We start from the raw sequence: 24,858 nt of genomic DNA, 5'->3' as shown, positions 1-24,858 counted from the left end.
ATAAACATCATAATAAAATATAATAAATGACTAAATTAAATTCACATCTGATCATTATCTTATTTATAAACAAAACCATTCATAACATTGCTCAACTGAATATTTTAAAAATACATACAGCAAAGATAAAAATCAATCGATAAAGATTACAAATTTTCGCTGTATCTAATGTATATAAATAAAAAATGGCCAACAAACAGTCAGTTAACCTAATCATAAAATGTTTTCCAAAAAGTTCAGTATTTTTATTATCGGTTTATACTATATTCCTCAACTGATACCATCCAGAAAGGTTTCAAGTATGTATTTTCCTTTAATATAAAATATACAGGGTGGTGATAATTTCGAAGCTCAACTCCGGCATCTCATAAACTGCGAGAATCAAAATGGCGATAGTACGTAAGGCTGTACTTAAAACTTCCAAAATTATGGAAATAGAAATAACAGAAAGTTTATAATGTAAAAAAAGACAATACCTAAATGAAGAATATGCATCTGAAAATGGATTAGCCGCAGAACTACTTATATGGTGCATCTAATAATTTAAATCTAATGATTTACAAAAAAAAAAATTGTAATCCTAGAGATTACAAAAAAATGATATTTAGGGTGGATACAGAATAAAAAAATTAATTTAAATTTGATTTAAATCAGTATTTTGTTGGAAAACGTTGCACCTAGAATTAAAAAACAAGACACCTTATGTAACGCGTAACGCTATTTCTCCTTGGCTTATAAGCCCCATACTCACACTTCGCTACTTCACTTCGTTCCTTCCTCGCGTCCCTTCATCCAAAAATCATATATTTACTATGGGAAAATGTCGATTTTATGCGACTCTGTGTGTTCCTTCCTCCTTCGTCAAAACGCTACTTCGTCCGTTTACTTCCTCGAAACGCTCCTTCCACGTACTATCGGTTTTTGGAGGAAGTAGCAAAGGAAGTATCACGAACACAAAAAAATATTAAAATATATAAAATATATAAATCCATCTTGGATTTCATTCGTAGTTGATTTCTTGATTTGGCAGTACGTCTGTACAGGGTGTCCCATTTTCGTGTGTTTTGCAGGGTTTCTCGTTTATGAGTCGAGATACAAAGATGCGGTTTTCACATTACGCTGTTACTTTTTTATGAAACTAAAGATACTACATACAGATATGTCCTAGCTCTCTTACTTCCTAAAATACAGGGCGAATCTGAAATTATTGCAATTTTCGATCCCCTTTGTATCATAACTTATCGAAAAGGTGAAAACGGTCTCCCGTACAGTTTTTCACGTAGAATGGAGTGACGTAACTATTTCTTCGTTGGAATCTGTCTTTTTTTAAATTGACTAAAACTTATATGTTTCTTTAAATACGATATTTTGTATATTATTTTATTTTCCTTGTTACGAGCTTTCTAAAATACTTATTTTCATAAACGGGGTAAAAATGCATTATTTAACTTTATTACATAGTCGGTCGATTTAAATTAGGTAATCAAAACAATCAACTAATTTATTCGACGTAAAATGTTGGTTATTAGCATGTTATTTAAAAGCAGCCCAAGTTCAGTTTCCGTGTAGTTTATCAAAATATTACGATGCAAAGCAAAATTATCTGGTAAAATTAAGTTAAATAAACGGCTCTTATTTTATAAGAGCCGCTTAGCAGTTTAGCAGTACCTAAATAAATAAATATAGAGTATATTATAATTTTCGAAAGCTCATAACAAGGCAAATAAAATAAAAAATAATATATAGAGTGTCCTGTTTAAAAAAAAGAACATAAGTTTGAGTCGTTTTTCGAAATAGACAGCTCCCAACGAAGAACAACTTTCGTCACTGCCATTCTACCTGAAAAACGAGACACGGGCGGTGGGTAAGTACTCAATAGGTAGAACAAAACAAAATCAGGGTATCCAGTATATACCTGTACATTTAGATGAACAGTCTAATTTTATAAAAGGTATTTCCAACGACCGCATAATAAATACCCGGTATAATACCAGTAATATCAGAATAGGCATCTAAAAATTATTTACGAAAATCTATCTTCAAATTACTAAAAATTATTTATAACACGGACGGAAAAAACTACAATTAAAATACCAGCAAAAATATGATTTTGTCATTATTAAATTCGATGTCATATTGTTTACAAGAATTACTGCGGTTAATATAATAATCATAACATTTGAATAATCTTTAGCATTCACAGAGGTGTCGTTTTCAATCCATATAAATTTCTGTATTTAATATGTCCATAAAGACGGTTTTTGAGTGTGCTCGGCACGAAGAAGTCATTCGGTGAAAGGTAATGTGGTCTTTTCCTACTGTATCCCCAATAAACGGGAATAAAAATTTTCTTTTCTTCAACGTGAAGAATATTCAAGTCATTGTTATTTTCTTCCTGTTCAATTATCTTTGACTTCACAGTTTCATGTGCTTAATACCTGAGTGCCTTTAGTTTCAAACCTCCCATATTTATTCCTTAAACTGTTGACTTATTCGGTTAGGCTTTTCGGAGACAACTGCGAATATATCTAACACAGCGGGAATGCTATTTCTAGGAAAATCCCGTTTAACAATCGTAACTTTTTCAGAAATTGCGAAAATCATAATTATTTTATACAAAATTACTCTCATTTCGTACCTTCGAATTATTTTAAAGAAATGGTGGGTTCATACAGCCAAATAAAATAAAATAAGAATAAAATAAAATAAGAAATAAGGAATTCTTATTTGTGTGCGTTCATACAGTCAAATAAAATAAAATAAGAAATATATATTTGCTCATGCGCAGTACGATGAGGCTGGATAAAAGTTAACTTTTACGATTGTTTATAGTAATTTTACTATTTATATTATATTTATTTATTCGTTGCCTACTATATTATACATTTTACTTATGTGAAATTATAAAATAAATTAAATCCAAACTGAAAATATTTGTAGGTTAGAATTAAGCGTGCGCAAAGCCGTTTTCACATAAAATAAAACAAGAAGTTAAAAGATAAAGACTTCTGTTGGCAATTTTTGTTATATTGCGGGCTCTCTTCAATCAAACTTCCAGTTCCGTGCACAATATGTTTATTATCGAAAAATAATGCCACAGTTTATTCCACACTATCTGATACGACTTCACTCCCGGCTCTCTCTCTCACGCGACTTCTTTTATTCGTCTTCGCTCTTTGATCTTGACTTATTCGGCTCGTTGGACTCTTCCTCTGGACTCTTCAAAGGTTGGACTCTCGCGACGCTCACTCAGAGACCACTTCTCTCGACCGTTATCGACGACTCTTCTTCAATGGCGGGTGACGGTCCGTCCGTCTCCCTGCGTTGGCTTCTTTCTCCTTCTTTTTCTACAGCACATTTGGAAAGGGGGGGGGGTCTTCTAGAGAGAACCGTATAGTGATCTGTGGTACATATAAAAATAAAACAAAAGATATAAGGAAAATACAAATAAAACATAAAAATGTGTAAAAGCAAGAAAATCTACCACAATCGGCCATCCTATATCTTTGGTTTGGCCTCAAACAAAGTCCGCTAAGTGATGAGGTCTGCGGGTTGCTCTTCTTGGACGTGCCTCAATTTGGGTTCCACTCTCGGGCTCGATCAAATCTTCCTCGGTTGACCATTCTTCGGACGAAAACTCTTCCGCGCTCTCGTCTTCCTCACTACGTTGGATAGGGTTCTCCTCGGTTACCTCAAACTCAACCTCTTCTTCCAGGTCCAGCTCACTATCTTCTTCATGATTCTTGTATATCTTCATCTGGGATACATGGGCAACAGTGGTGACATTTCTTCCTCCATCTTCTTTATTCAACCTTTCTAATCTATAGGTGTCCCCAGGTAAACATTCAATAACCACTAAAGGTCCACGGTATTTCGCCTGTGTTTTCGTTGGTTCTCCTGTAGATACGGGATAGTTCTTCACTACTACTATCTCTCCTATGTCATACTTCACTCCGACAAACTTTTTCTTATCATAGTACTCCTTATATTTCTTCTGGGTTTGGGTTACTTTTTCTTTTACTTGCTCTCTTATTTGTGTCATGGTTTGATCCTCTTCTTGATTTGCCAACTCCGTCATTTGTGCTTCCTCAAATATTGGGTCGTATCCATATAAACACTTAAAAGGTGTATATCCGGTGGTTTTATTAACAGTACAGTTCAAGTCTCTTTCCACAACATGGAGGTCCTTGTCCCAGTTTTCACCTGAGAAGTTCATAGCTGTTACAATTTTGGGATAATTATCTTCATTTTCGATTCCACTAGGCCATCTGCTTGAGGAAAGTGCGCTGCAGTTAGTTGATGTCTGATCGCGTATTTTGCACATACTTCTTTGAAATCATTTCCTGTAAAAGCAGTTCCTCGATCTGTGATAATTATTTTCGGCGCTCCAAACTGATTAACAAATATTTCAAATTTTTGTCCAGTTTCTTTGGAAGTAGTACTCTGTACCGCAAAGAGTCTTATATATCTTGAAAATGCGTCGGCAATTACTAGAATATGAGTGTTTCGCTTCTTACTTTTAGGAAAAGGCCCTAAATGATCTAGGTGCAATTTTATCATTGGTCTACTTTGAACTGAAGGGCGGGTGTAGTAGTCCTGGTAATTTCCTCCAGGCATTTTCGCTACATGAGACACTCAAGAAACAACCCTTTTATGTGCCTCCTTACATATCTTCTAAGCCCTCTAAACCAGAGATTTTTGTAGAATGGCCGCTGCTGTCTTGTCAAGGGACCAGTGTCCTTTCAGGTCATGATAACGTACTACAGTTGATTTTCTCATACTATCTGGTATCACATAGAGACATTTCACCTCTCCGTTTACCTTCACCTTCTTAAATATTCTTCCGTTTTGTAGTACATAATCTTTTAACTTCATTTTTCTCTTCTTGATTCTGATCGTTAAGCTCTTTCCTCAATATATATCTATTTTTTTGTTAACTTCTCGTCACTCCTCTGAATCATTAATATTCGGTCCTCTTCAGTCAGTACTGTAAAAATTCTCTTCATATAAACCTCTTCTATCATCTCTGTTGAACTTGGTTCTTCGGTTTCGCTGCTCTGCTCAAACAGTCCACGTGCGCCATTTTCTCTCCAGCTCTATACTTTTATCTCAAAATCGTATTCCGCTAAGGTTTGATACCACCTAGCTATCTGAGGATCAACGTCTTCTTCACATTTAGATAGACTAGTGCTTGGCAATCACTCACCACAACAAACTTCATTCCTAATAACCAATGTCGTAATCTCTCAATACAATATACGATCGCAAGAAGTTCTAGTTTTGATGCTGGGTATACCTGTTCCGCTGCATTTGTCTTCTTTGATAAGCAATATACTAAATGTAATTTTCCGTCTTCCCCTTTTTGCAACAACATACCTGCTATAGCCAGCTTTGAGGCATCACAATGCAACTCTGTATATGCGTGTCTATTAAAGAGTGCTAAAGTAGGAGCTCTAGTTAGTTCTTGTTTGAGACTTTCAAAGGCTTTCTGTTGCTCTAGTTCCCATACATACGGTTTTCCTTCCTTCAATAGATCCGTTAGTGGTCGAGCAATATTGGCATAGCCAGTAATAAATTTCCGAAAGTACCCTGTCAGACCTAAGTATCTTCTCACCTCGTGTTTGTCTTTAGGCTCTACAAATTTTTCAATTGAATCTAATTTTATCTTACCTGGTCTTAGGCCTCGTTCTGACAACTCCAATCCGAGAAAACTCACAGTCGTTTCTCCAAAACGGCATTTGTTTAGCTTCAGTGTTAATCCAGCCTTTCTGAGTGCATTGAAAACCAATTTCAGCCGGGTACACATATCAGAGAAATCCCTTGCTGGAATCAACAAATCATCAAGATATGACACTATCAGGTTGTTACGTAATGGTCCTAAAACTATTGACATGAGCTTTGAAAATTCATAGGGTGCGTTGACTAGTCCAAAACAGAGTCTTTGGAATTCGGCGGTCTCATCCGGGGTTATAAAGGCAGTCTTGGCTTTCGATTCTTCCTCTAACGGTACCTGCAAATAACCTGACATTAGGTCTAACGTACAAAACAATACACATCCAGTAAGAGTATCGAAGCAATCCTCCAAATTTGGTATTGGAAAATTAGTTTTCTCTGTTTGTTTGTTCAACCGACGGAAATCCACGACTAATCTCTGCTCTGGAAGCTTTCGGCACTAACAGCACTGGCGAAGCATAGGGGCGAACTTGTCTCCTCGTATAATCCCGCATTGCTTCCATTCTTCCAGTATGTTTTCATAATGTCTCTATCTCGATGGCTAGCTCTGTATGGCTTAGATCGTACTGGTACATTGTTATCCTTTATTTTCACTTCCATAACCTTGGTGCATCCTAGTTCAGACAAATTGGTGGCAAAGACATCCCTAAAATCATTGACTAAGTTTAATAAAATTTCTGGCTCACCTTGCTTTAATCCTTTTCCCAAATTCAAGTGACTTAATCTAACTGGTTCCCGATAGTTTGGTACTGGCTCTGTCTTCTTAACATCTTTAACACCTCGTATTTCACCTATCCACTCGTCTTTTTGTATCAATCTCTCTTCATTTGTGCTTGTCTCTATTTCTGACTCTTTCCTAACATGAATACAGTTTATCTCGCCCTTGTTTATTGTTAAATCACACCCAGAAAAAACAGATTCCTTTACTCTATCATGATTCCATTCTAAATTTTTAAAGGGTTCTTCTTGTTCATACCCAAAATATAAAGTATCCCTCAGTTTAATGTATGCAATGTTCTCCCTCTCAGTGAAACTACGGCCGATTAAAAAGTCGACGGTCTGGGCATCATCAGACACTATCAGTAACTCCACTTGCTCTTCGACATCATCAACTCTCAACAGTACTTTAGTCTTCTTCTGTATATATTGATCGCAGGATATCCGCCAAACTGAATAGAATATAATCTGTGTCCCACTCTGGTAAAGTTTAAATCTCTGGCTACGCTTCTCTTCACAGTACATACAGCACTACCGGCATCGATCATTGCGAGCCTTATGTCATACGGTTAACCTCTATTTCCTTAACATATTTGTCTATTCCGCTACCTTTATTGTATTCCACCTGGCAATAATTTTCTTTTCTCACTAAGTGTCAGCTGGGTATCTGAAGAAGTCTGGGTTTCTTGGACAATTTCTAGACTGGTGACCTGCTCTCCTACATGTAAAAAACAAACCTGAGGTCGGGTGGGTGCTGACTGTTCCCTATTTTCTCTACAATAACGTGCCACATGCCCATAATTCCTGCAATTAAAACATAAAGGTTTACCTTCTTCGTTTCTATCCGGCTTTCTCCTGCCTATTTGCTGTATGATTATCCTCATTCCATTTTCTTTATACTTGAACACACTCAGGGGATACTGCGATTTTAGTTCTTTCAACTCTAGCTCTTTCCACTTTTTTTCATACTCCTGGATATCTCTTAACAGCTCATCCAGATCATCATGTGTCTTAGACAACAGGGAGGTGCAACAAATTGTTATCGTATAAGCCTATTAAGATTTTGTTGCTTTGTATCCTGAAAATTTAATTTTAAATTAAGTACAATAAATTGCATTTCTCGTGAAAATACTCATTGATATCTTCGTGCTTGGATTGGTTTCTTTCTGACATCTTTTTCCATAGAGTGGGTAAATCTTCTTGTCTCAAAAAGGTTTTTCTAAATGCCTGTTCAAAATCCTGAAAATTTCGTATTTCATTCCTCCTCGACAGATACCACTGGTGAGCTCCTCCTTGTAAACTTGAACGGGCAGTTTCCAAACTAAATGTGTCTGGCCACTGGAACAATGTCTTCATGCTCTTGACAGTATCGAGCCATACCTGCGGATTTTCACAAGATTTTCCGCTAAAAATAGGGACATTTTTCGACAAATCAGGTACAATGTGAAAATGTCCTTGTTGTGCCGTCTCTGGTTGTTGAATATTGACATTTTCCTCCGATTTGATCAGTAAACGCTCCAGAAGCGCATCACGCCGCTGGCTCTCTGCCACAAAAACTTGCATTATCCTTTCAATGCTGGATTCATAGCTCGTGGGTCCGGGTGGTAAGGGTGGCGAAATACTTCCTCTTTCTGAGTCATCCTGGTGATCCATGTCTATTATCCTTTAAGTATTTATAACAACAAAATATATATATCTTTCTCTTGTTTTTCCGGTCTTCAAAAAGTCGGGTTAGATCTCCTTTTTAGTAGTATTTTTAGATTAACGGCCTGAGCTGCCAGGGTTATTCGGCCATGTAATAGGATATCCAATCCTATACTTTTTTTAATTATTTTTCTTCTTTTCTTTATATATCGACTTTGCTCATTACATTCAAAATATACAGCTAACTTAGTAATCGTCTTTTAAAGCAAACTTCACACCACAGCTCTACCGACTAACTTCACACCCAAGCTTATTTTTGGCGCCAAAAATTTTGACAAGTTGCTTTACCTTATTTTCGGATTTTTCTCGAGTTTTTCTTATTTATCTCCACAGCCTTTTTTCCTATCCTCGGAAATCTGTCAGGAATCCCACTTCTGAATATTGTTGGTAATTTTTGTTATATTGCGGGCTCTCTTCAATCAAACTTCCAGTTCCATGCACAATATGTTTATTATCGAAAAATAATGCCACAGTTTATTCCACACTATCTGATACGACTTCACTCCCGGCTCTCTCTCTCACGCGACTTCTTTTATTCGTCTTCGCTCTTTGATCTTGACTTATTCGGCTCGTTGGACAGCCAAATAAAATAAAATAAGAATAAAATAAAATAAGAAATAAGGAATTCTTATTTGTGTGCGTTCATACAGTCAAATAAAATAAAATAAGAAATATATATTTGCTCATGCGCAGTACGATGAGGCTGGATAAAAGTTAACTTTTACGATTGTTTATAGTAATTTTACTATTTATAGTATATTTATTTATTCGTTGCCTACTATATTACACATTTTACTTATGTGAAATTATAAAATAAATTAAATCCAAACTGAAAATATTTGTAGGTTAGAATTAAGCGTGCGCAAAGCCGTTTTCACATAAAATAAAACAAGAAGTTAAAAGATAAAGACTTCTTATTTTATTTGTTATTTTATTTGGCTGTATGAACGCATATACGGTATCCCATATAGCCAACTTTCTTATTTTATTTTATTTTATTCTTATTTTATTTTATTTGGCTGTATGAACCCACCAAAAATGTGGCATCGAATTTGGCAATGACACAATCACATTTTTGCTGGTACATATTTTAATTGTAGCTTTCTCTGGGCCGTATTAGAAATTTTGCTAATTTGAAGATAGATTTTTTGCAAATAACTATTCCAAATGAAACGAAATTCTATACAAGAGTACAACTTTAACGCCTCTTGAGGATATAATATTTGACCTTTTCAAAATTAACATAGGATTTCCTGTGTCCGGTATTCCAATATACACACGGTATAATAAATTATTATATTGTTTTTTCTTTCAAAGACACCAATGGACATGACTGTGTAGCAAAAGACTTCGGCCAAGACAGTACAGTATGTGTATGTAATGCCAGTTATTGTGACACCATACCTTTAATTGAAAAATTAAACTCCTCAATGTATGTCAAAATTACAACCAACAAAGATGGTCTGAGGTTCCATAAGGAAATTGGAATAGTTGAAGTAGTAATATTTTCTCAAGAAAGAAAATCTTCGTAACCTTAATATTAACTTTTTAGATTGAGAATAAAGCTTCATACAGTGACATTGTTATTAATGTTAATGCATCCGTTGAATATCAAGCTATCCATGGATATGGCGGGGCATTTACAGATGCCACAGGAATCAATTTGGCCTCATTGGATGGAAAAGTGGCTGAACAAATTATGAAGTAAGTAGATAGCTATTTCATTGCAAATTTATGAAACTTATATTATACTTGGTGGCGCCTCTCATACGCCGCGGAGGCTCCAAGGAGAACGACAGTTTGTATTGAAATTAAATTTAGTGAGCATATGTAAGTTAATTCAGAGCACTTTTTAAAAATATAGTGTTGCCTTGATATATGTGGACTGTATAAATAAATGAACTGCACTTGTATAATATAACAACTATATTAATTTAAAGAATAATACTAAATTTAAGTGAACAGCAAATAACAACGTGGTAGTTGCACCAAGGAACAAAAGCAAAGTGAAATAATTTTTACCCGTCTCGCACCCTCAGACAGGGTTTAGGTACAGAAGCGCCGTTGCCACTTCTGTTCGAACGGACATGAATTTATGGAATAAACCAAACTTAAAAATACATTGATTTACATTTTACATACGGGCTAACATATAGAGAATTCTACAGGGTGTCCGCAAAAAAGTTACATATCAAAGTTGTGTTTTTTGTAATGGAACGCACAAACTGTACAGGGTGTCCCATTTTGGTTGAAATCATACGGTGTCTCAGTTATTAGTGAAGATAGAAGGGTGCGGTTTGCACAAACCTGTGCCACTTTTTTGTCAAACGGAAGAAGCCGTAAACAAAATTTTCATAGCCCTCTTCGTTTTTGAGCTACAGGGTCTTCTTGAAAATTTTGCAATATGGGACACCTCCTGTATCTCTGTTATTATTAAAGGTATTGAGACGGTGAAAACTGTTTATTGTAGAACTTTTTACGTAGAATACAGTGGCGTAGTCTGTTATTCTACAAAAATAATATTTTTAAAGATATGAATTAAAGTTATGTTTTCTTAAATGGAACACCCTGTATATTTATAAATTATATGATCTGACTTGCCATAAGCTTCTCAAAAATATATAATACTCTATATTTATTTTCATTATTTAATGCAATATTTAAAAAAATATATTAAAAGATCATATTTATTAGTAGGCCATGATTGATAATAAAAGAAATTAAAGAATTATTAAAAGTAATACTGCTATCTCTCTCTTGTTGTATTTTGAGAGTCACTAATTGTTAATATATAATAATAGCTCCCGTATATAGCGTTTAACGCCTTGGGAGTAGCAAGGTACAGCTTGCTATACTAGAGCCTTTCGGTATACAAGGAAGGTAATGTGGCTAGCACTACACTTCAACCGCCTATTATTACCTCAGGATTGTGAATCCCAAGTACTCATTTAAGGCTGAGTCGACCTAGGTACCCAAACTATTTTTATTTTAATAAAAATAGTCGGCTGATGAAATGCTGGGTGTGGGAATCGAACCCACACCTTGAGATTAGTAGACGAGAGCCTGTACCTCTACGGCACCGGGCACCGATAATTATTAATTCTTTGTATATTAAAGAAACTTAAATATCTACCGCTATTTGTAAATCTTGGAAGCTATCGTATCGAAGCTTTTAAGCACTCTTTTAGCTAATTTACTTGAAATATACTTTCAGCAAAATGCGGCTCCCCTTCACAACTTAACTTACAACGAAAACATTAGAATTTTGTTAAATTATTATTTCTTAGATCAATGAATTGGAACCAATGTACCCTAATGATGGTCTCCCTGATTCCCCGCTCCCTGATTTGTCCATTTTCGATTTCTAATTTTGGGGATTTTTGAAATATGAAATATATCGTGGCAACTAATACGATGTCGAACACCTCAAATGCTTTAATAATGAAAGCTTTTAGATATTTGCAAACCCATTCCATTATAATAAATTCTGTTATAAAAAAGAGAAAAATATATTTAGAGGTTCAGTGGTAACAGTTCAAAAATAAAATATATCAATTCCAAATAAAATTTTAATATGTGCATGTCTATTTTAGTAAATACCATTTTGATTTTGTTATTTATCACGGCCTACTAATAAGAAAATTATATATTTTAAATATTGCAGTAAATAGTGAAAATAAATATAGAGTAATATATATATTTGAGAAGCTGATTGCAAGGCGTATCATATGATTTATAAATATACAGGGTGTTCCATTTGAAAAAACATAACTTTAGTTCATATTTTTAAAAATATTTTTTTCGTAGAAAAACAGACTACTCCACTGTATTCTACGTAAAATGTTCTACAAGAACCAGTTTTCCCCTTTTCGATATATATAACGGAGATACAGGGGGTGTCCCAAATTGCAAAATTTTCAAAAAGACCCTGTAGCTCAGAAACGAAGAGGGCTATGAAAATTTTGTTTACGGCATCTTCCGTTTGACAAAAAAGTGGCACAGGCTTGTGCAAACCGCACCCTTCTATCTTCACGAATAACGGAGATACCATATGATTTCAACCAAAATGGGACACCCTGTACTATATATTAATTGATTTTCGGATTCTGGGAGAAAAATAAAGGTGAGTTTTTAAGAAGTATATGACTAAAATGTAAGGTTTTTGACATATTTAAAATTTTCTAGAAATAAAGAATTTTTAAATTACAATAGAAGCTACCTAAATTGGAATTTACCCGGTATAGCCTAATATGTAGTTAAATTAAATATTGTACTTATCAAATTAAAACTTGATCCAACATTTTATACAGGGTGAGACAAAATTCATATTGAACATTGGCCACCTTTAAAAGCATGTTACTCTTTTATTATAAATGGAACACCCAGTATATTATTCCGATATTCAATGGAGAATGCATGTCTCTTCGAAATACTATTAAGGTTACCTACCCCTTAAACAAAGATTTTCCTAGATATTTTCATTTACATGATTTGATCTGAGTAGATCTTTATTATTTGGTAAATCTAGGTGGCTGTGATATGTCTGACGTTACTTCAACATAGCTGTCTAATTAGTCCAACTTTAATAACTAGTTACCATTTTGTGTCAGTTAAAACAAAAACATTTCTCACAAATTTGTCAAAAATGCAAACTTATCCTACATAAGAGAGAATATATGATTCTGTTAGATGCACACTGCATTCACCAATTAATAGAATACTTAAATGCTCCTGAATTTATCTAGTCGAGTTTTTTTATGGGGATATGTTAAAGACAATGTTTACAAAACTCGACAAATTGTCGACAACATGAGAGAAATTATTGTAGCTGCTTTTCGAGGTAGAACTCCACATAAACGCCTTTTAAAATGATAAGACAAATTTTGATGATTGTTTTTCCTTTTGAAAAGACAATCATTTTATGCAGTTAACAGGAAAGGAAGCATTTTGAGCATCTGATTTCATCTAGCTAATTTTGTCACATAATTAATAATAATAATAATAATAATAATAATAATTTGACTTTATTTATGTAGGTGGCTTATTTATGTATGTGGTTTAAATTATAGGTTTATATCTAGTTTAATTCTGTAATAATTATAATGTGTTTTAAACATGTATCTTTTTATTACCGTTGAGTATTTTACTCTACAATCTTTAATTCTTGTTAAATTAACAAAAGGTATATCACACAGCCACCTAGATGTTTTCAAATAATAAAGATCTACTGACGCAAAATCATAAAAATGAAAATATCTAGGAAAATCTTTGTCTGAGGGGTAGGCAACCTTAATAATATTTTGAAGATATATAAATTCCATTGAACACCGTAAAAATATACTGGGTGTTCCATTTAAAATAAAGGAGTAACTTGCTTTTAAAAGTGACTAATGTTCCATATTAATTTTGTCTCACCCTGTATAACTTTTCGGGTCAAATTTCAATTTGGTTTAACATACAATAGTTACTGTAATTAAATATCAGGCTATACAAGGTCAACTAAAATTTAGGTAGCTGTTATCGAAATTTAAAATTTACTCTTCATTTTCACAAAATGTGAAATATGTCAAAATCCTTAGATTTTAGGTATATGCTTCTTTAATAAAACTCACCTTTATTTCTTTTCCTAGAATCCAAAAATCAATTAATATATAGGGTGTTCCATTAGAAAAAACACAACTTTGATATGTAACTTTTTTTGGGGACACCCTGTATAATTCTATATATTTTTATAAAATGCTTTCAGTTAACCTAGATATCCTGCCAACGTATCGGTCCTAGAAAAAGCTAACTGCGGGAGTATTGAAGTCATGATTACAAAGTCCCGCTTAAGATGGGCTGGTCACGTATGCAGAATGCAAGAAAACCGCATATCAAAATCTCTGCTTTACGGTGAACTTGTAGACGGTACGAGGAGGCCGGGTGGACAACTCAAAAGGTACAAGGACATTTTCCACAAAAACTTAAAGGAATTAAAAAGCAGAATGAGTGGGAAGAAGCAGCTCATAATAGAACGGAATGGAGAAGAATTGTAAACTCAGTTAACAGCGACAACCAAAAAGTAAAGAGGCAACAAAGCAATGAGATTTTTGAATGTCCGGAGTGCGGTAGACAGATAACATCACGTATCGGGCTTTTCAGTCACAGAAAAGCTCATGAAAGAAAATGCCTTGCGTGACCATCTTCTGATGCGTGTCAAATACTCGTCAACGAGTAATGGAAGTATGTATGTATATTCTGCCAAAATTTCATTTCGATATAAACTACCGTTCTCCTTGGAGCTTCCGCGGCGTATGAGAGACGCCACCCTGTATACAATTTTATAGAGAATATTTGTTATGCTAAGAAATGTTTTGTTTTGTTATGACTATTATCTGATTTACCTACTATTGGTGTAACAGAAGAAATCAATAGTGAAAAATGAATAATTCTGTTACACAGGTCATGCCAAAAGCTCACAAACAAATAGGATGACTAAGTAATCAAAAGTGACGCGGAGTCAATTCAACATAATATCTACATAATAACAAAAAGAAAACTTTCCGACAGAATTTTCACAAATTATTGAAGTTTAAAACCCACTATGTATAACTTGTTGTACACCATTAGAATCGAAAGGAATTTTTATACCGTATGATCAAAAAAAAACGGCGTCCAGTTGGCTGGGAAATGACGGTCAATGATATTACACATATAAATTTACATATAAAATGATAGCAATCGTCATTTCATAGCCATCGCTGACGCCGTTTTTTTCGATCATACGGTATTTAGATATATGTAAATATCTAATATGGCACCTACAAGAAAAAATAAAGCTGGTGAAACGTATGAACTGGATTAAAAATATGAAAACACTATTGTATGGCTGGAAAACCGTGGCAATATGCTTTTGGTTTTGGGATACCTCGTCTAATAACACCAAAAAAAATAAAATCAAAATACTAATTTTCAGGTTTTCTAGAATATCTCCAGAACTATTCGAATTTTAAATATTTCTAAAGAGCATAATATATTATTGACACATTAATGCCATAACTTTGCCGTAATTTAAACATCCTCGTAATCTCTTATAGTTTTGGAGATCCAAAGGGTAGGGTTAGATCCAGGGTAGGGATCCAAAGGGTTCAATTTGAATGACACTGTATTTCATTTGTATAAAACAAAGGTATAAAACAATTAGGAACTTTATAATTAAAAACTTTGATGATTTAAAGGTCTTATTTTGGAATAGAAGGCATTGGGTTTAGTTTGTGCCGTGTTCCAATAGCAGCTACTGATTTTTCAACACGTCCTTATACTTATTTAGAAAACGAAGATCCTGAGTTAACTTCATTTTCTCTTCAAGAAGAAGATTATCAGTACAAGGTAATATTCAACACTATACAGGGTGTCCCAGAAATAAGTGCAAGTATTTTAACTGGTAATATAGTTCAACCCCAGAAACACGCCAATGAGGTTTTTTAGGAAAAAAAATTAAAAATTTTGAAAATTCGATTTTTTTTTGAAAAATTTTTTGGAATTTTTTTTAGTTTTTAGTTAAAAAACATAATTTATTGATAATATGGCAACATAGGCATTAGATTAAATTTACAAGAAAGAAAATCCCAGAAAAGATCCAGTGGTTCCCAAAATTTTAGCGAAAAATATTTTTTTTGAAATAAAAAAGTAAAATAGCTCCATTATTTTGGACTTATTTGAAAAACGATAAAGAGAAAATATATCTACCACCCCTTAAAATACTTGCACTTATTTCTGGGACACCCTGTATACGGAGTGTCTTAGTGACCATATCGAGATGATATAGATACTAAACACTATTATGCACTTCTAATGAAATCGGAAGTGATGTTCTGTTGTTTTTGATGCATTTTTGTCAACAGTGTTGACAAAATAAATTTGAACCGAATTTTCAATAAAGTTAGTTAATAAAGAGCAAAAATGGTGGCCTGTTTAGCGGTTTCATGGTTACTGGGTATGCAGGGTGTCGAATATATCGTTTTGACTAACGTATTTTTGGAATCAAAAATTAGTTTTTAAATGAAAAATAAGTTAATTGGACACAATCATTTTATACACAAGTATTCAAGCGATATTGGGACACACTGTATTTACGTTTTACTTAGGCCTACCAACTATTTTGAGGTAAAAGTTGCAAACTAGTTTACAATCAGTTTCCAACTAAAATAAAATTTCTGCACGCACGCACGGATGCAAACTCATTCTGAATCATCAGTTTGAATCAGTTGATGTAACAGTTCATTTTTATAATTTCTACAATGTCAAAAATTCCGACTATTTAGTAACAGATTATGAAGACATTATTGATTATTTTCAATACCACAAACAACGCAGAACACCGCGAGAGTACTAGGTCCATCCATACATGTCTTTTTCTGTCACGTCTTTCCTTGAGTACTCAGGAATTTTATATTTATTGAGTTATTCGTGTTTCTCAACCTCTCCAACAAATCTAATGTTCAGTTGTTGATCACCCATTTTGATATACATAAAATAACCACGTGGAAATCACTTGAAAACAGGTAACTTTAAAATTGCAACGCAATTGCGACCTCGGGAAATGCTCACAAACATCACATTTGTGACTGATTGCAAATTAGTTCCATTCGAATTGATTCGTGTACGGATTTACACTGCTATACGTACGTTACCGAGGTTGCAAAACAGTTGCAAGCTCAACCAATTTGCAACTTTTGTCACAAAACAGTAGCACTGTGGGTCTTATGATTATGACGTTTCAGATTCCATACATTCTTCAAGCGTTGAATCTAACCAATAATAACCTTAAACTGATTTCATCGCCATGGATAGCTCCTTTATGGATGAAAACTATAGCAAGTTACGCAGGATCAGGAACGATCAAGGAAGAATATCATCCGACGGCGACGTGGGCAAAATATCTTTTGAAGTTCTTAGAAGAATATGAAAAGCAAGGAATTGATTACTGGGGTATAACAACTGGAAACGAACCTAGTTTGGCTCTATACCCAGATGCAATTCAAAGCACCCCTACTGTAGCTTGGACTTCAGCAGATATGGTACATAACAAAGAGTAATAAAACTATAGAGATGACAAGTCATTCATAAATTCATATTTGTTTATAGTCTAACATACATTTCTGATTAAAATAACCAATCCGTGGTCCGGACCTTAATGTTAATAGTGATGAGCAAATGCCAGACCCCCTTGGTCTTGGCCTTGCAGTTTATAAAGTAGCCTTGGTCGTGTGGTCAGACTCTTGCAAGTCTTGCAGTTATGTAATATGTAATAGATTTTTACTAGAGGAATTTTCTACATAAAAAATCCTATTTTAAGTAATTGAATCAAATGAAACTTTAAAGAAAGAAACATTATTTCTCTGATGAAAATTTTTATGCTTCCTTCATCTACGTTAACGTAGATGATTTTTATGTTGTACTACATTATACAGGGTCGCTTTTATTACATGCATATTTTTTTATTACATAAACGGTTGATTATTAGGTAAAATATAGGAGGTACCGCAAAAAGTTAAATACAAAAGTTATAAGATTTTCAAATATCTATTAGCGAGTAATAAGTTCATGTATACAGGAACGGTCATAAAGTCGTGGCACATAAAAGTTTTATTTTTTTAAAATAGAACCTCCGTATATTATTGCATATTTGAATCCATCCTTCAATTCTAAGCAAAAATCGAAATACACACAATGTACCTGAAACCAACCGTTTCCGAGTTATTGACTTTGAAAATGTCACTTAAACAATTTGATTTAATTAATTTCGATATGTTCAGTTTTATTTAACGATGCCATTCTGCCGAAATTGTGATACTTATAATAATATTTGACATCAGTTCTCAAATTAGCATTTATAGATGAATAAAATGAGATTATATCAAGTCTAGAAAGTTTAACATCTCAATTTATGTACTTTGTGTATTACGATTATTGCTTGAAATTGAAAGAAGCAATAATATACAGGGGGTTTCATTAAAAAAATAAAGTTTGATGTGCCGCAACTTTTATGACCGACCCTGTATACTTAAATTTATTAGTAGCTAATAGTACTAGTAGCAACAGTATCACAGTTTCGGCAGAGTGACATCACCAAATAAAACTGAACATTTCGATATTAATTAAATCAAGTGATATGTTCAAAAGTCAATAACTCGGAAACGGTTGGTTTGAAGTACATTTTGTGTATTTCGATTTTTGCTTAGAATTGCAGGGGGTTCTATTTAAAAAAATGAAACTTTGATGTGCCACGACTTTATGACCGACCCTGTATACATAAATGTATTACTCGCCAATAGACATTTAAAAACGCTATAATTTTTGTATTTAACGTTTTGCCGTACCTTGTTGCTAATGTTTCAACAAAAAATACCCATAAGACTTATTCTTGAAGGCTATTATAATTCACTGACAATACTTTCGGAATAACCTTTTATTATTTTTCATTTAATAAATTAATGGGGAAGGGGTAAGTAAATAAAAATGTCATTATTATTATTATTATTTAGGAAAAATTACATATTAATAAAAACATTACTAGTTTTTGGTTTTGCGTAAATAGTAAATCTTGCATTGGTCGGTCTTGGACTCGCAGCTTTAACGCTAACGTCTAACGTCTTGGTCTTGCCTTTTGGCAAGACCCTGACCAAGACTGCAAGACTAAGAGCAGTCTCGTTGTAGTTTCGTTACTATTTAAGTATAATATACTTTCAGCAAAAATTTATCAAAGACCATTTAGGACCAACTATTGAAAATTCATCATATTCAACAATCAACCTAATTGCGTTAGATGATCAAAGGGGATATCTTCCAGACTTAAATGAGGTATGTTTATTAAGAAATCCTTTGTCTGATATATTTTTCAGAAGTTTGTATTCTTCTTTCTTGATAGTTTGTTTAATACGTAAAAAAACTCAACCGGAATAAACATTTCTGAAAAACTTAAAAAGATATTTACTATTTCCATTCATATATCTTGAATACACTGTATATTTACACAGATACTTAATGATTCAGCTGTTAATAACTACATTGATGGAATTGGTATTCACTGGTATCAAGACTGGTATGAATCTGCCAATTTACTTGACGAAGTACACAATAGGTATCCAAATAAATTCCTTTTGGGAACTGAAGCTTGCTCTGGTAAATTAATACAACAATAATTGAATAAACATTTTAGGTACAATACTTTTTACTGTTTTAGGTAGTACCGTAATAGACTTAATATTTAATACCCGAGTTTTATTAGGGTCATGGCAAAGAGCAGAAGATCAAGCGAAAGATATAATTGAGGTACTTCATTGTTATATTTTAAACGTATAAATTATGAACATATAAGCTTTGATATAAGTATGTAATACCACATAAACTTTTAGTCACGTGATTAAGCTTGACCGGCAGAGCGTTGTCCACTTTTACATATTTTCTCTTATTCAAAATATTATAGGAAACAAAAATAAATTAATAATTATAAATATATAAACAGTTTATTATTTACTTCAACAAAACTCACCACCTTAACAGCACTTAAAGGACATAAAGGGCCAAAATATTTTAATAAGGTTGCGATGAGTTTTTTACAATAGCTATTAAGCTATCTTGTACCACTTCGCACTAACAGAGGTTCTAAAACGAACAATGTTCTATTGTAAGATCTGCTAGTTACTAACTTTTTAAGCTTAAATTATTACAACACAATTATTCATGTATGTGGCAACTTGACATTTTTTACAGCAGAGCTACCACCTGAATTCCCAGACGGAAATTTAAATTCCAGTTAATCAGCCCGGCAACGAAATATTGCTAAGGTTGGCAACAATGAATTTTAAAATCGGCCCTCGATTACGTAACTTAAAGTTTAATCGGTATCAAATATAGATTGCCTACCATATGATCAAAATAATAGATTTAAGCATATTTAAAAGAATGTTAATGCACTTTTTCCTACGAATTATTCTCAAGTCTGTCTCAGAAAAAAATCCCTGCAATGTCTGTTGCGTCTGTCATTTTAATTGATAGGCAAACGCAAATCGTATTTTCTGTCATTTTTTAGATGTGGTCTGTTGGACAGACTTTATAATATAATATTAGGATAAGAATAATAATTACGATATATTATATACAGGGTGCTGATAACATAATGTTATATGCATTTACAAATCAAGTGCATTTACAAAAAGATTACAGTGAAAATTTCGAACATTGAACGATATGGAGGATCACACTGTATTTTGTGAAATTGCGTATATTTGAATTAGTTTGTTTTTTTAGGACATGAACCATTGGGTAACGGGTTGGATATCTTGGAATATGGTTCTCAATACAGATGGAGGTCCTAGTTATACATCTAATTTTGTAGACGCTCATATTATAGCAAACATAACAGCAAATGAATTTTATAAACAGCCTGCCTTTTATACGCACGGACACTTTTCAAAATTGGTACCTCCGAATTCTAAAAGAATTCAGATGATACTTCAGGCAAATAATAATGAAAGTGATGTAGTAAGCACTGCTTTCAAAAAACCGGATGGTGGAATTGTAATTACAGTTTTAAACAGGTAAATTTCTTTGAATTTCAACATTTTTATTTGATAAAATATGTTTACGAATTTGTAGCTCAGATAAAACCCTGGATATTAATATAATTGATGAGGATTTGAGGATAATAGAGACAGTAACACCTAATTCATTATCTACAATCTTGTATTGGAAAGACTGATAAATGTTTCTTTTTTGTCTTAGATTAAGTTTAGTTTATAACAAATATGCTACCTAATATAGGCTATGTATATTGAAAATAACAATTATTATAATCCTTGTTTATAATAAACAAAGTTATAAGAACTATACGAGTACATTTCATAACGACACCAAGAATTATTATTTTATACAGATTTCAAAAATAAAAATAGCTTCCAATCAACTTACCTTAAATATATTTAAGGCCAAAATTAATTAACTCCCGAAAACACAAAAATAAATAAATATTGAACTAATTTTTATAGAAAAACAATATTTTTATTTTTATTTTTGAAAACTAACCTCAAATTAAATTTAATTAAATTCTGCTTGTCGCGCCATCTTATAACGAGTAGTTTAAGTACGCGAGGTAAATCAATAAATCTAAAACAGAGTTTTCTACTACCTTGAAACAAGGAAGTTGCAATGTTGGTTATAGCGTACGAAATTATTGATAGATGGCACAGAAAACACAAAATTCAAATTATAATTTTTAAGTTTATTATAAGAAATTATACAGTATACAGAGCGTTCCAATGTCTCAATGTATGATGATGATTTTTACTTAAGAATTTTTGCGGGTGCGTCTCAAAAGTAGCTCACCCCTATATTTTTTTTATTTTTTCAGAAAAAAAACGGGATTTGTTATGTTAGTATGTATATGACAAATTATTGTGATTGACGTATTCAATTGTTTTCGGCCACTTCCTGTTTCACCTGAAATTACTACAACTTTTGATTTTTAAATGGCACCGTCTGTATTTTTTTTACTTTATTTGATAGAAAATGACACTCTTAACTCTTAATCGAATGACATATCATATGTCAACTTTTCGCTCAAAAACAAATTGTATTTTAAATTTCAATCTAGAGTGCAATGGATCTGTTAAAAATACTAATTTTTAATCAAGGAGCATTGGAAAAATAGATTTGATCGTCTAATATTTTTAGTGTCTTGTCCTGGCCGGTTAAAAGATGCCCAAATCGTATTTTTAATCATATCTCAATTTTTTCAAATGGAACGAGGGTGGTTCATTAGCACATTTGGAAAAAATATTTTTTTACGAATAATTTGATAACACACCCTTGGTATTTTGAATCGCGCATGTTATAATTTCAAATAAACCATATGCAAAAATGTCAAAAGTTGACATATGATATATCATTCTATTCAGAGTGTCATTCCCATATAGAATAAAGTAAAAAAATGAGCGCTGAGGCTCTTAAATGTGCCATTTAAAAATCAAAAGTTGTAGTAATTTCCGGTGAAACTGGAAATGACCGAAAACAATTGAATATGTCAATCAATTATTCTAATTCATGTCATATACTAACATAGCAAATGTCGTTGTTTTATCTCAAAAAAATAAGAAAAATTTATAGGGTTGAGCCACTTTTAAGACGCACCGGCCGGTATAGTACCTTGATACATATACGGTATAAGGTACTATACCGTATATGTATCAAGAGTATTTTTATATATTTTTTTATTTTTCTTCAAAACAGTACTTAAATTGAGTTGTAAAAACGGGATTAACCGTTTTAGAATAGGCAATTTTTTCAAAATGTTAATAATAAAAAGTGTTTTCCTCTTGTAAAGGCATTCGGGGGGCATACTGTAATGTAGCCACTTGCGGTTAAACCAGAAGCACCACTAAGTAGAAAGTATTTTAAATTTTAAACAATTATACTATAGGAAATATTCTTATATAGTATAGGAAATATTCTTACTCTAAATAACGAGAAATTATGATAAATAAGACAAAATGTGGTATACAATAAAATTATCACAAAAGAAATTAATGATCCAGACCCTCAAAGTTTTTTCGTATTCACATTCAGTCTCAATTCTAAATTTAATATTAAAATCTAACACTAAAGAAAAACGGTGTTATATTAGATGGCTAGGAAGTTATCGCTTTCAAGTTTAAAAATGTATTTATCGGTTTCTAAATGGGTTTGACGGGAGTGACACGCGAAGTGAAAGCTGGCCACTTTCCGGGGTTCACCAGGTCTAACGACCTTTTCGAATCTTATGAAAGAATGACTGACTGTATGCACTTACTCCCAAAATGCATTTTCGGCAGGTCATCGGCCTCAGCACACAGGATGCACCAGAGGTTGTTAGCCTTGCACAACCCGGAGTGTGTTTTGGTACTGCCACGAACGACAACATTCTCGCGCCAGTGATGTGACAGAGGAGTGACAGGAGATAGAACTACTTAGGTATATATAAGATGTAGGTGATTTAAAATAAGCCTTCGAAATCGTCGAAACTCGTCTAATTTTGACGACAAGCGTATTAGTAAGTATAGGGAAAGGTATAATAAAGCGGCATTGAGTTTATTGCTCTATATGACTTATAGTTATTTTTTATACAAGACGATAAAATTGTATTTTATCGTCGACCGAAAAGATTAATTCACGAGCGATGAAATCGCGAGTAAATTAATTTCGGGAGACGATAATGCAATTTTATCGTCGTGTATAAAACAATATTTTTTTCCATAGCGAGTTTAAAGTTAGATATGTTTAGATATGTTTTAAAAAATATTCAGAAATTATTATTTCAAGGAATTTATTACGAGTAGAAAAAATATTGTGCTGGGTTGGCGTTGGTTCCTATGTAATTTGACAAATAAATAAAGCTGTCTCTTTAGTTGTCAGTTTTGAGTCAATTTTTTTTAATTCTCTTTCGTGTCGATTGCTGATTGAATTGGAGCCAGAAATGGCTCAAAACGAAATAAGTAAATTATCAACAGATATTCAGGCTGAGGCGCCAAACGCCATATCCAAACTACTTCCATTTAAATCCCGAATAACTTATGAAAAGGAATACAAACATTTTCAAAAATGGAAGCAATTAAAAAACGTGCGAGAAGTAAAAAGTTTTTAACCTATCCCCGCTGTTAAAGTATAATTTAATCTACCGTTGCGGTTTAAGTATTATTTTATCTACTATTTTTGATAGATATAAGGCAATTTATACTTTAGAGTAAGATCTCAGAGCGATTAGACATAGGTAACTAATTTTCACCAGGATGAAACCTTAGGCTCTCAGTAATGCTCTGATGTGCTTTGAATACCGGCATGTTCGTGGTGTTCGCCCTGTGACATCTTGGCAGATACCAGGTGAGAAAGGTAACTAAAAGAAATAAATGAACTTTACTTATTTTTACATGTCTGATTTTTACATATGTTATTGTGTGTATGTAAAAGTGAAAACAATACATACTTATGGAGCCGATCAGCCTACTATTTGATTGCATGTGATCGCGGCTTTATAAATATTATATTGGTTACAAATCGGCAAATCGACTAAACAGTCGGCCGACTAAGAATTGCATGTCACCCCCAGGCTTATTTTCCAATATTTCTTTTTACAGTATCCAAACTATATTTAAAAACGTAAGTCAGATAATTCAAGATATCTTGTTTTTCAAATTAATATTTTTTTTTAGAAAATATGCCATGCTTAATTGTTTTGAGTAGTTTATATGCAATAAATTAATTTACTTTAATAACTATTAATTATTACTTTAGTAAAAAAGCTTATCATATTTAAATAAAGATGCAAAAATATTAAATCGAAAGCAGTAAGTATTTTTAAAATATTTAAATACTTTACTCGGAAGGGCATAGTTCTCCCGCGCTCATAGTCGCGGCCGAGTAATTTTTGTGTTTAGAGGATGTTTGGTCATGACAATCTGTTTGACTGATTAAATATAACTTTATATGAGCTATCTTAATAACATATGTAAAAATCAGACCTGTAAAAATAAGTAAAGTTATTTATTTCTTTTAGTTACCTTTCTTATCTTGTATCTGCCAAGGTGTCACAGGACGAACCCCACAATCACCCAAGAGTCTAAGGTTTCAACCTTGTAAAAATAAGTTATGTCGGATCGGTGTGGGATCTTGGACTATTTAGTTTATGAATAT

The 24,858-nt window shown here is 33.0% G+C and overlaps 2 protein-coding genes across 4 annotated transcripts in view; one reads left to right on the top strand and one right to left on the bottom strand.

The window, feature by feature from the left end:
* The window catches only part of LOC115889469 (ubiquinone biosynthesis O-methyltransferase, mitochondrial), a 35,922-nt gene extending 12,913 nt beyond the window's left edge, over positions 1-23,009 (bottom strand). Inside the window, exon 1 of one of the 2 annotated variants that reach the window (XM_030909456.1) lies at positions 22,982-23,009. In XM_030909456.1, coding sequence (XP_030765316.1) covers positions 22,982-22,994 — 13 coding nt within the window. In that variant the 5' untranslated portion in view covers positions 22,995-23,009. Of the gene's footprint in view, positions 1-21,105; positions 21,271-22,981 lie in introns of those variants that run through there. The other variant, XM_030909457.1, reaches the window with a different exon arrangement.
* LOC115889467 (lysosomal acid glucosylceramidase-like) lies at positions 202-21,026 on the top strand. Of its 2 annotated transcripts, none has more exons than XM_030909452.1 (10): positions 202-299; positions 9,472-9,653; positions 9,707-9,858; positions 15,372-15,522; positions 16,917-17,213; positions 18,886-18,996; positions 19,173-19,317; positions 19,379-19,467; positions 20,446-20,735; positions 20,794-21,026. In XM_030909452.1, the coding sequence occupies exons 1-10, from the start codon at positions 221-223 to the stop codon at positions 20,894-20,896; spliced, it is 1,599 nt and encodes a 532-aa protein (XP_030765312.1). In that variant the 5' UTR covers positions 202-220; the 3' UTR covers positions 20,897-21,026. The 2 variants fall into 2 exon arrangements, with proteins under 2 accessions (XP_030765312.1, XP_030765313.1); XM_030909453.1 differs by having other exon boundaries at positions 209-299; positions 9,472-9,650.
* Positions 23,010-24,858: the final 1,849 nt, after the last annotated feature.

This window comes from Sitophilus oryzae, unplaced genomic scaffold, assembly GCF_002938485.1.
Source record: "Sitophilus oryzae breed Bouriz unplaced genomic scaffold, Soryzae_2.0 scaffold_815_pilon_pilon, whole genome shotgun sequence".
In the NCBI taxonomy this organism is placed as follows: domain Eukaryota; kingdom Metazoa; phylum Arthropoda; class Insecta; order Coleoptera; family Curculionidae; genus Sitophilus; species Sitophilus oryzae.
Note: the sequence above shows the minus strand (reverse complement) of the source record. Positions and strands in the feature narration are given on the sequence as shown.